The sequence below is a fragment of the Thrips palmi genome, unplaced genomic scaffold, assembly GCF_012932325.1.
Source record: "Thrips palmi isolate BJ-2018 unplaced genomic scaffold, TpBJ-2018v1 HiC_scaffold_4, whole genome shotgun sequence".
NCBI classification, from domain to species: domain Eukaryota; kingdom Metazoa; phylum Arthropoda; class Insecta; order Thysanoptera; family Thripidae; genus Thrips; species Thrips palmi.
In genome coordinates, this window is record NW_023144631.1 from 6279225 (window position 1) to 6291213 (window position 11989).

Consider the following 11989-nt stretch of genomic DNA (forward strand, 5'->3'; position numbering starts at 1 on the left):
CAACGCCCTGCCCAGAACAGGGCGTCGACGCGTCCAAATTTTCAGGGGGGGGCAAGGGGCCCTTTGCCGTTGGGTTGCCTACCTTCAGGCGTTTTTGTTATTCGCGTAAAACAGGTAAGTAGGGGAAAAAAGAACAAAAAAAGGGAAAAACGGGTGACAAATATCTTGCATTAATTGGCGAGCGATAGCGAGCCCATGCCGTGTTGGGGGTCCCAAAAAAGTGACTGGTCGTGCGTCTGTCTGTCTGTCTGTAACTCACTCACGTTTCTCAGCAACTACCGCACAAATAGTTTAAAAATTTCGCACCGGAAGGCTCCTAAATCCCCCCCAGGGGGAGTTTATCTTATTTTCACGATTACTATTGTTTGAAATATTCAAAACATCTTTTTGAATTAGGTTCTTAGCGTGGTTGGGTTGGCAGTATTTGGGCGGCTCGTAGAAATTTTTTCATACTTGCGGCCGCGACTCTCAAATAGGGGACCTGGCAAAACATTGGCAAATAAAACAAACTAAAGAGCAGAAGGGCTTAGAAGTGAGTAGGTCATAGTTTTTCGATATTTTAGAATGATTGAAACCCCTCCGGAGTGTCAACTCAGTGAAACACGGAAAATGAAAGTGACAATTATTACGCGTTTCGTCCGTCCGTCCACCCCCCCCTCCCCGCTACAGGGGAAATGTTTTAGTCATGGAGTGTGTTTGATAATTGCAAGAATGTTTTGGTTTTTTTTCCCTTTTGTGAGTGTTTTTCCATTTATTTCTCAGCCTTTTTTTAGTTGTTTGCTTTGCTCAATAACATTAAAAAAATATTAATACATTCTTGAGAAACCAATGCTAATCTTGCCAAAAAAAATATCTTTGCTGATCTTGGCACTGATTCTGGGAAAAAGGGTTCATTGCAATGCTGTGAGTTTTCTATAGTACTAACCTTAAAGAAAACCATATGATGAGTGAGTGTAGCGCATTCAAGGTTTTACATTGACATCAGAAAAGAGACGATTCGCTGACTTGGTCATATGATTTCATGAGACGATTCTTTTAACTTAATCATACATTGTCTGCGACAACTGGTAATTTGTGTTTGGGCCCTGGTTTGAGTTGGCTTTTTTTTTTAAAATTTTCTCAGAATGTTAGGTAAATACTTTTGCTAAACGTTTCAAAGATTAAATAACACACCATGACTATCATTATGAATAAGATAAACTTGCGTTTAGCAATAAGTGGCCTCGACATTGGATTCTATGAAACAAATTTATTGGATCTGACAGAAGGTCTTCTCCGTAAAGTAGTTGAAATCAGCCCGCCTGTAAATATGTCTCTTTTTAATTAATGCAGATAAATCAATATAGTTTAATCCACTAGTTTAAACTAAAAGGGAGAAAGGTTTTTTTGGTATTTCTAATAACATTGCGTATTCATAAGTTCAGTAACAAGGAGATATCGAATGGTAATTGAAGTATTTGTGAATCGTATTAAGCAATTCAATGCTGGGTGTTAAATGTTACTCGACTGAGTAACAGGTCAGGGTTCTGGCATGAAACCCTGAACAGGAAACGCTCTTAAAAAAACCCAACAACTGAAGACCCAACTTTCAACTAGAATTACATACATGATTTAGGACCAAAATTTCCTCGGTGTTTCATTGCTTCCTGCAGTATTTGGTGTGCTGATCCAAAAATGACTTCCATTTCATCCCAGACCTTTACTTTTCCCAAAAATTTTCCAATTTTGGGCCAAAATTTTTACATCGAGTTTTACATAGTTTCCTGCAGTTTTTTGGGGTGCTGATCACGGAAATGACTTCCAATTTCATCTCAGACCTTACTTTTCCAAATATTACCAAATTTTGGACCAAAATTTTTACATCGATTTTTCATAGTTTCCTGCAGTTTTTGGTGTGCTGAGCACGAAAATGACTTCCAATTTCATCTCAGACCTTTTCTTTTCCCAATATTACCAATTTCGGACCAAAATTTTACATCGAGTTTTACATAGTTTCCTGCAGTTTTTGGTGTGCTGATCACGAAAATGACTTCCAAATTTTATCCCCGACCTTTTCTTTCCCAAAATTTACCAATTTGTGACCAAACTTTTAAATTGAGTCTCACATTGACCCTGTATTGGCCTTACTTTGCATATTTCTTCACCATCTTCTACAAGAATACGGACGCATCGCTCGCCTACTACGCGCCCAAACAAAACGGCGCGTACCCCTAGTTTACAAGGTTTGCTTGGCTTGACTTCGTTCGTACCGTTGGAAAAAAGTCTGTCCCGCTGCTATGTACTCGGTGGGGGTCGCGGCCCCCGACCGATTCGAAAAAGGGTTTTGCAAAGAGCGAAGTAAATACTTTTTGGCCCCAAATATTGCCTCCTTTGGCCCGAAATGTTTCCCCCCCTGCCCCCCCCTGGACAAAACTTGGGGGGGGGCTTTGCCCCGCTGCCCCCCCGGGGTCGACCCCCCGGGCCCAGAATAAACGGCCCGTCCGGTCCCCTGACGCACCGCGTCACCGCGTCACGCGTCCGAGCGCCTCTGTCCGTCTCGTCCGCTTTTGTCCGCGTGTGCCACCATGGGCGGCTCGTCACCACGGAGTCATCAGACTCCACCACGCTGCACAGTGGGCCGGAAGACCGCTTGAGCGGCCAAAATTCGAGACGCGTTTTGAGCTCCAGAGTCGCTAAATGGGACTCGAACCGACCGTGTGACCCCACCAATGGATAGCTCTCCGAACGAGGAATCCATTGGTGGGGTCACACGGTCGGTTGGTGTCCCATTTAGCGACTCTGGAGCTCAAAACGCGTCTCGAATTTTGGCCGCTCCACCGGTCTTCTGGCCCACAGTGCGCTGCACCCTGGCCGGCCAGCGCTCCAAGAGAGAGGCCCACGGCCAAGCCACGGCCAAGCCACGGCCAGCCCACCCCTGTTCCGACGAAGCCCCGCGCTAACCACTTCCACCGAACGCCCCGCCGCGGGTCGCTCGGTCTCGGTACCACTACACTGCCAGCGCCAGCAGCGCCAGCAGCGCCGGCCTGCCGAGTAGAGTGATTCCGAATAAGCGTCGTGTCGTCGCCCTGTCTCTCTCGTGTCCCCACGGAAAGCCCCGCGTTCGACAGCGACAGAGCGATGGAGACGAAACTTGTTCCTGTTCGGAATCAGTGCGCTGGGCTGCCCAACGCGCGCCTTGGCCTTACCGACCGACTGCGGCGCGCTGCGGCGCCTACTCTGACGGGCTGACGGCTCGCCTGACGGGCTGACGGTGACGGACCGACTGGCGGCGCGGCCTGTCCGCTACCGAGTACCGAGTAGAACCCCCGAGCCAACTTCTGGCGAGGCCATTACTCAAGTGATCAAGATACCCGTGGCGAATGGCGAATGGTTATGGCGCTGGATTCCAATAAATTAATTAAGGAAATGTCGCTTCTCGGAAGTGCGGCGCGGCCGAGGTGCGACGGCCGCGGTCAGCCCGGTCCCTCAACCTCGACGTCGACGCCGGCTCAACCCGCGGGGCGCCACGCGCGCGGGGCTCTTCTTGTGGAGCCGCGGCGAGCAGGCGAACAAAAGGACGTTAATTTCAAGCCGGCTGATTGCGTTCGGGGATTGGCCAGCGGGAGTTCTCAGCAGGTGGCGTTTGGATGTCATACGGAGCCCCGCCCCCGCCCCGCCCCCACGCCCCGCCCCCGCCCCGCCCCCGCCACGCCGCCGGGGGTGACAGTTGCATAGCGTGCGTCCAGGACGGCCAGGACGTCCCCTCTTCTCGGAGCCCTTCGCCGCCCTCCCTTCCCCAGCGTTCCCCGAAGCGACGCCGTTTGCTCGAAGAATGATTTGCACGATTTGTTCTTCTCCATGTGGCGACGGACGACTGGCGCGCCTCGCCCCGCCCCGCCCCGCCCCGCCACGCTGCGCCACGCCGTTGATGAAAGGTTTTAATCTCCTCGGCCAACAGTGCCCCAGCAGTGGCGAGCACCGAGTATACAGCAGCAGTCCAGTGGGATCAGAGCGGGGCGAGGGGGCGGGGAGGGGCACTCCTTTATCAAACGCTAATCAGGTTCCTCGAAGCTGGCGCTACCCCCTTCCTTCCCCTTCCCCTCCCCCTCCCCCTCGGTGCCCCGGGCAGGCGAAGGCAAACCGTTACGCTGGTGGGGGCCGGGCCCAGGCCGGGCCGATGGGGTGAGCCTATATGTGCGATCCGCTTCGCGAGCTCGGCATGAGCAAAAAGGGCAGAGGGCTCCGGCGGCTCCGCTATTCCCAGGACTTGGACGTGCATCGCTTCGCCAGAGGCTGCACCACGCCGTCGTCGCGTGCCGCGTGCTGCCGTGCCCTGGTCGTGGTGGTCGTGGTGGTCGTGGCCCCGTCACGCCGACGCAACGCGAGCAACGCGAACAAGGCCATGCTCGGCGTGCAGACTGTCACCGGCAATGGCGCTCCGCTCATGAACTACATGACACACCGGGGATTAATCCCTGGACTTTATCTAACGGGGAAGGCAGGCCGGGCAGGCCGCTGCACAATTACTATCTCAACAGCGCACTGAGGATGACACACCGAAGCTCGCGACAGGTGCTCGCTGATACAAAACACGCTGATGACCCGTTCGGTACCGATACTGCGTTCCGCGAACGCGTTCGGGAACCACGATTCTGGGAGCCTCGGCAGCCGCCAGGGCCTTCGGGCCTCGCGATGCGTAGGGCTGGGCTTCTAGGTACTGTGAGCACACTGTGAGTGGCTGCACCGAGCTCAAAGGTAGCGCGTGGCAGGGCGCAAGGGAACAGGCGCTACACTAGAGGGCCTCCTAGGCGCTACCCCACGCGCTAGGCGCGATGCACGCCACGCGGGGTAACGACGGGTCACTTGCTTTTCCACGGATGGGTGCAAAGAGGGTCCGTGTGTCCCACACCGTCCTGCGAACTACAGTACGAACACACTACGAACGCTCGAGCTACACATCGATCGCCGCCGTGCCGCGCCGTGCCGCGCCGTGCCGCGCCACGCTCATTTCCCCGAAGCTCCAACCGGCCGTCGTTCGGATCGGCCGTCCCTTGGGGCGCGGCTGGCGCGGCGCGGCGACACGGCAGACACGGCCGCGGCAGTGGAGTTGCAGGAGGTCTGGAGTGGAGGGGACACGCTTCCCAGAAGCTCTGAAATGCTCGCGGCGGCATACTGTAGCGACCCTCATATGGGCGAAGTGGGCCTGAGTCGGGCCGGGCCGGGCCGAGCCGAGCCGAGCCGAGCCGAGCCGACTTCCCCCGAACCGTTCCAATTTGATCTGCAGGAATCGCTCGGCGCGGCGCGCAGGCTGCTTGACGGGGTGGTTGATGGGGTCGGCATCCCCGGCGCGCCCTTGCCTCGCCCCGAGCAGCAGCTGCCTTACTCCCCGTTCGATCCTGCGCCTATTCACGGCGGCACGGGCTTTTATTCAAATCGGCTGCCGCCCCGCCGGCAGACGGCAGCAGGCTGATTCCGAGAGCGATTTTCGTCGCTCTGCCTCCCTCGCACCCATGCGAGACGCGAGACGGAGCGACGAAAAAGACTCTCGGCATCAGCCGGCCCGAGCACCCCTGGGCCGGCAGGCCGGCAGCACGGCGGCGGCGGTGCGGTGCTCTCCAGGCTGATTAGTTTCGGCACACCGGGTCCCTGGAAACAAGCAGGCCCCTTATCGCACTCCGAGAACTAGTCCAGCCAGATTGCCGTGACCCGGTTTGCCGAAACACGTCCGAGGCGCACGGCGACAGCGGGCGACAGCATGCGACAGCGACATCGCCGCCAGTTTCGTTTCGACTCGGCGACGCATTCTGTCCGATTCTGTCTTACTGCCTCCGCGGTGACGTCACACGTGACAGGTGCACGACGCAGCGGCGCTATGACGTAAGGCGCCTATCGAGGAAGTCGATGAGCGCGGTGGACGAGGAGGATGTCGTAGGGACGTCCGGAGTGTCTTATCGGGGCCGCCGGCAGATGAGCTGGTGGCTGGTTTCGTTTTGGGTGACCAGGCTCGGACTGGCCAGGGCAGACAGGTGGAAAAATCTGCCGGGGCCTTTCGGGTTTGGGACCAGTAACGTCACAAAGTTGGTCAAAGAGTCCTAGTATATATAGGACGAAAGTACAGCCGTTTTCGCTGATTTTGGGCGGCCACTGCGTCCGATCTAATTGCGGCCAACGGCCTCCCTCGACGCCCTAGTATTCTTAAAACCCTACTCTTTCATACCCTGTATCGGGAAGACGTTGACCACAACGATTTTGGCTCTGACCGCAACGATTTTCCGGCCAAGTTGGTCAAAAAGTGGTCGAATCTCGGAAATTTGCAGATTTTGCTGACTTTGAGTGGCCACTGTGTCCAATCTAGTCGCCGTAAAAGGCCTCCCTCGACGTCCTAGTATTCTTAAGACCCTACTCTTTCATGCCCTGTATCGGGAAGACGTTGACCACAACGATTTTGGCTTTGACCGCAACGATTTTCCGACCAAGTTGGTCAAAAAGTGGTCGAATCTCGGAAATTTGCTGATTTTGCTGACTTTGAGTGGCGACTGTGTCCAATCTAGTCGCCGTAAAAGGCCTCCCTCGACGTCCTAGTATTCTTAAGACCCTACTCTTTCATGCCCTGTATCGGGAAGACGTTGACCACAACGATTTTGGCTTTGACCGCAACGATTTTCCGACCAAGTTGGTCAAAAAGTGGTCGAATCTCGGAAATTTGCTGATTTTGCTGACTTTGAGTGGCCACTGTGTCCAATCTAGTCGCCGTAAAAGGCCTCCCTCGACGCCCTAGTATTCTTCAGACCCTACTCTTTCATGCCCTGTATCGGGAAGACGTTGACCACAACGATTTTGGCTTTGACCGCAACGATTTTCCGACTAAGTTGGTCAAAAAGTGGTTGAATGTCGGAAATTTGCAGATTTTGCTGACTTTGGGCGGCCACTGTGTTCAATCTAGTTGCCGTAAAAGGCTTCCCTCGACGCCCTGGTATTCTTAAGACTCTACTCTTTCATGCCCTGTATCGGGAAGACGTTGACCACAACGATTTTGGCTTTGACCGCAACGATTTTCCGACCAAGTTGGTCAAAAAGTGGTTGAATGTCGGAAATTTGCAGATTTTGCTGACTTTGGGCGGCCACTGTGTTCAATCTAGTTGCCGTAAAAGGCTTCCCTCGACGCCCTAGTATTCTTAAGACCCTACTCTTTCATTCCCTGTATCGGGAAGGCTATTGACCGCAACTAGTTAGGGAGCGGTAGCCTCACAAAGTTGTGTCATGAAGGGTAAAAACATAATGATGATCGGGGGCCTTTTGCGGTCTTATCCGCTGGGGCCTTTTGGGGGCTAGTCCAAGCCTGTGGGTGACGTAGACCAACCTCCTCCTTCCCGGAGAGTGGGGCGTCATTTGCCAGCCAGCTGGCCGCGTCGGGGCTGAATAATTGAAAGTTTCTTTGAGGGTCGGGTTGTTCTGCGAATAGGGAGATTGCTCCAGCAACTCGAGTCCATAGAGGCTTTGACCTTACACAAGTACAGTACAAGGAAGTTTCGCTCAAAGTCGACCGCCGCCCGCGCTCGCTGGCGCAGGCAGCTCACTCTACGGGAAAGCCGGATGGGTTGCCTAGGCTCCCGGCGCCTGCGCTGCCGGCGCCCCGCCACGCCACGCCGCGCCAACCCACAACCAGGAGAGACAGAATGGCAGAGTGCTGGCTTGTTTATTCGCAACCAACGGAGCAAACTGGGCAACGCTATGCTGGAGTAGCGGTACAGTCACTCTCATAAATCACAACAAAGAGGACATGAAAAAAGTAACAGAAACAGCTATAGAATAGGGAAAACTGAACGGTTAACAAAAAACATAAACGGAAACGGCGCACACAACAGGGTATAAAAATCTAACGGGAACACAATCAGTACAAAAACAGTAAAAAACAAGGCCGATGGTGGCGGCAGGGGGTGGGGGTGGTTTCAGTCTTCACTTGAGCCCCCTGGCGCGGCGGCACAGGCACAGCAGCCCCAGCAGGTGGAACACCGCGTACAGCACGCCCATGGCCACCACGTCCCTGCACAAGTGCGACGCGTCGAACGAGTAGTGGTCCAGCACGTGGTCGCCGTCGGAGAGGCACGGCAGCGAAGGGTCCAGGCAGGCTGCAACAGGACAGGCCGCGGTTCGAGTCCCGTCGGAGGGATGATCTTTGAGACTTGAAAGACGCCGGCATACGCACTGATGTTGGTGACGCCCTGCCACTGCACGATGCTCATGGCCTCGTTGGAGTACATGAGCCAAGACAGGTACTGCGTCCACGACACGTAGGCCGGCAGCGTGCTCAGCTTGACGAACACGCCCGAGGTGATCATGAGCACGTAGTCGAAGGGCACCAGGTACGCCATGGCTGTGGGCACCGACTCGAACGCGGACGAGAAGAAGAAGCCTGCCGACAACAACGAGCAGAAAAGAGATGAGCCCAGAACATCTTTGCCGGCTCCGGTCGTGCGCAGGGCGACGACGGTACGCACCGCAGGCCGTGGACACGTTCATGGTGAGCACGACGATGGCGGACGTGATGAGGAAGGCGTAGACGTCGTCGCGGAGGCCGGCCAGCCAGTAGGCCAGCACCGCGAACACCAGGGGCTCCACGATGAGCCCGGGCAGCTGCCGGGCACAAGACGGAACACAGCATGTACTGCCGTGTGCAAAAGAATCCGACCGTCACTACTCCACGCGTCAGAGATTTACAACGCTAGCCTTATGGTTGGTCTCTTGCGCGCGGGGTAGCGACGGTTGGGTCCTTTTGCACACGGAAGTACCCCTGCGGCGTGAACGGCCGGCGCCGCGCGCAGTCACTGAACTCCTCGCTTACCATGGACAGGACCTTGGACAAGTAGAAGGCGACGGGGCCGTAGAGGCCGGCGCGGTACTCTCGGAGGAAGAGCGGCAGCTCGGACGGGAAGACGGACAGCACGGAGTACATGGGGGAGAAGGTGTTCTCGGACACCAGGATGAAGAGCGCCCCCTGCACGGACACCACCCCCGCCTGCGAGTCGGACACCGTCCCCAGGAAGCACAGCCCCGCCATGGTCGCGATCGCCTGCAGGCCGAGAACGCCAAGTCCGTTACACAGATACACTACTCTGCTTCCAGGGCGTCTCGGAACGGAGTCAGGCTGAGTTAGGTACCCACCACTTTCTGCAGCAGCCGCATCCACTGGATGGAAGGGTCCCGGACGACCTGCAGCATGGACCTCCCCGTCAGCAGCCACAGCCTTCGCGGCCACAGGGGCGGCTCCACGGGCACGACGGAGTCGCTGCCGGGGAAAAGCACGCTTTGTTGGTACATCAACTTGAACGCGATGGGCAGGAATAGGAATGATCGCTTGGTAAGATGTAAAAGGAAGACAGTGTGCTTACATGTCCTCGCATGAAACGTCGTCCAGAGACTCGCCAAGGTTCTGCGGCAGATGGAACAGATGTCAGGAAAGAAGAGCGATTTGGTGAACATGAAGCTGGGACTGGAGTAGCAATGCTAGCGTACACACCTCCGGGGTCATTTCCTTGCAGTGGCGCGACATGACGAAGCGGTCGCAGATCTTCCTGACGGCGGCCTTGGAGGCGGCTTCGGAGCCGGGGGTGCAGGCCAGCGTGCGGATGAAGAAGTCGGCCGGGTTGTAGATGGCGGGGCACTCGTAGCCCTGCTGCCGGAAGAAGAGCAGGGCGTCCTCGGGCTTGCCGATGAAGGCGATGCGGCCGTCGGCGACGAGCATGATACGGTGGAAGCGGCCCAGCAGGTCGGACGACGGCTGGTGGATGGTGCACAGGATGGTCTTGCCGCGGCCGTGCGGCCTCGCCGCCATGCCCTGCATCAGGTCCACCAGCTGCTGCGCCGAGTACGAGTCCAGCCCCGTGGTCGGCTCGTCGCAGAACAGCAGCGGCGGGTCCGTCAGCAGCTGCGGGGAAACGGGTGTGAAAGGGAAGAAGGGAGGTGCACTGGTTTGGCGGTTGAAACAGTCAGTCACCCACCTCGGCGGCGAAGGCGAGCCGCTTCCGCTCCCCGCCCGACAGCACCTTGTCGTGGCCCGGCGTGCCGATGCGCGTGTGCGCCGACGACGTGAGGCCCAGCTGCCGCAGCAACTGCTGCACCTTCTTCTGGCGCTCCCAGCAGCTGGTGCGCCGGTCCAGCCGCATCCTGGCCTGCCACATCAAGAGCACCTTTCAGCACCGCAGCCCGCGGCGCGAGCTCTCGCGAGTCCACGCCACTGGCGACCCTCACCATGAAGTTGAGGTGCTCCTCCACGGTGAGCTGGGGCACGAAGATGTCCTCCTGGTGCAGGAAGCCGGACAGGCGGTGCATGAAGTCGCCGACGGGCCGGCCGCCGACGCGGATGTCGCCGCGGACCAGGACGCCGGCGGGGCTGCGGTGCGCCAGCGCGGCCATCAGCGTGCTCTTGCCCGCGCCGCTCGCCCCCATGACGGCCACCAGGGAGCCCGGCCGCACCACGCCGCTCACTGCAGCACGAGAAGACACGCATGATTCTCGGGTTCGAACACACCGGTCGCCTTGTTTCCTTCCCCCTGGCTCACCGTTTTTGATGATCCGCTTGCAGGGGTAGCCCCGCGGCGCAGCGAAGACGCTCAGGTCCCTCCAGGACAGCGTCACCCCGCGAGGCACGTCCGCGTCGGCCTGGAGCGTCAAGACTCGGTCAGTGTGCAGGGCGAGGCATTATTGTTTTTCGATTACGGTTCGCGGTCCACAGTGTGCTCACCGAGCTGCTGCCGATGCTGCCACTGCCGCTGGAGTCCCCGCGCTCCGGGCGCTGCGTCGTGCACGTCGCGTCGCAGTCCATGGCCTTGGCTTCAAGGGGCTGCCCCTGTCCGGAGTCCATCGCGGACCTGTCGCTGTGTCACGTGGCCGCCGTCGCCCGGCACGGCGTCGAAGCGACCGAGGGGCGCATCTGCAGGCCGAACGCAAAGCCACCCCCAGTCGGTCAGTCTTTCCGCAACCGCCGCCCTCCTCCGACACACAACCCTCCTGTTCTAGGCCCTCTAGGCCCACTGCGTGCTGTAATCAGATAGAAGGCATAGGTGCAGCGCCGGAGGGAGGGGAGGGGGAGAGGGCGGGGAAGGGGCAGAAGCCCATCTAGAGTTACACCGCGGTGTCCCCTTGGCGTTCGCGTGGACGCCGGCCGTCCCCATGGCTCACTCGGGATAAAAAAAAATCACTGACAACAAACGGTAAACAAATCAAATGACGGCAACAAACAAACAAATAAGGTCGAAGAATAGGCAAACACGTGCCGTGCAGCCGCAAGGCCTTTATCGGCGGGAACGAGATGCTGCACCAGATAGACGCACTAACGGAACCTTTTCAAGGGCACACGCCCGTGCCACCAAGAAGTGCCTCCTCGTCTCCAAGTGCCAGTCCTACCTGGGTCGCGGTGCGGTCCGCGCGAAGGCGCCACCCCGTCGACGCCCTGGTCGGTGTCGCCGAGTCCCCGGCGCTGTGCGTCCGTCAGGCCACTGTTGGCGTCTCGTCACTCCGGCGACCGCGACTGCCAGTAGAAGGGCGACGGGCACGGCGACACTCCACGCGGCGGCCCTCCCCCGCTCGCCGCCGGACGCCACCTCCCCGCCCCGCCCCGCCCCGCCCCGCCCCGCCCTCACCGCACCCGCCACTCCCCCGCACCCGGTGCAGTGCATTTCGGTTCCCGCGCCAGCTACCGCTGCTGCCGCGGATAGCGCCGGCGAGGGCCTTTGGGCTCGGCGACAATAGTCCGTCGAGCACAGTTCGGTTGGAACAAAACCAAACAGAAATGAACGAAGTAAAATGGTTTGGCAGGCCTGTTGTGGTTTGTGCGTGTGGCGGCGGCGTGCGGTCGCCCGGTCTCGAGGTGCGGTATTATCCTTGGCGGGGTCCGCCCCCTCACAACCCAACCCCCTCGCGGCGAAGCCGTACGCCAAAGCCCCACACCCTACACCGTGCAGCCCAGGCCGGCCCAGGCCAGCCTCCCCTACTCCCTACGCACCGCGATCTT

General features: G+C 57.8%; 1 protein-coding gene across 2 annotated transcripts; it reads right to left on the minus strand.

The window, feature by feature from the left end:
• Positions 1-7656: 7656 nt before the first annotated feature.
• LOC117649445 (protein scarlet) lies at positions 7657-11502 on the minus strand. 2 transcript variants are annotated; one of them, XM_034392249.1, is made up of 12 exons: positions 11383-11502; positions 10721-11016; positions 10539-10638; positions 10228-10463; positions 9978-10148; positions 9497-9904; positions 9369-9409; positions 9142-9265; positions 8822-9049; positions 8478-8613; positions 8186-8392; positions 7657-8108 (listed from the first exon to the last, which is right to left on the minus strand). In XM_034392249.1, the coding sequence occupies exons 2-12, from the start codon at positions 10838-10840 to the stop codon at positions 7936-7938; spliced, it is 1944 nt and encodes a 647-aa protein (XP_034248140.1). In that variant the 5' UTR covers positions 10841-11016; positions 11383-11502; the 3' UTR covers positions 7657-7935. The 2 variants fall into 2 exon arrangements, with proteins under 2 accessions (XP_034248140.1, XP_034248142.1); XM_034392251.1 differs by having other exon boundaries at positions 10721-10909; positions 11383-11483.
• Between the last annotated feature and the right edge of the window lie 487 nt (positions 11503-11989).

What these genes read in the sequence shown, in the direction of transcription:
- LOC117649445 (XM_034392249.1), bottom strand. Translation starts at nt 10,840, where the DNA reads ATGGACTCCGGACAGGGGCAGCCCCTTGAAGCCAAGGCCATGGACTGC. An exon ending in CAAGCGGATCATCAAAAACG is followed by an intron (nt 10,464 to 10,538) that starts GTGAGCCAGGGG and finishes CTCGTGCTGCAG; the next exon opens with TGAGCGGCGTGGTGCGGCCG. An exon ending in GCAGGGCGTCACCAACATCA is followed by an intron (nt 8,109 to 8,185) that starts GTGCGTATGCCG and finishes GTCCTGTTGCAG; the next exon opens with CCTGCCTGGACCCTTCGCTG.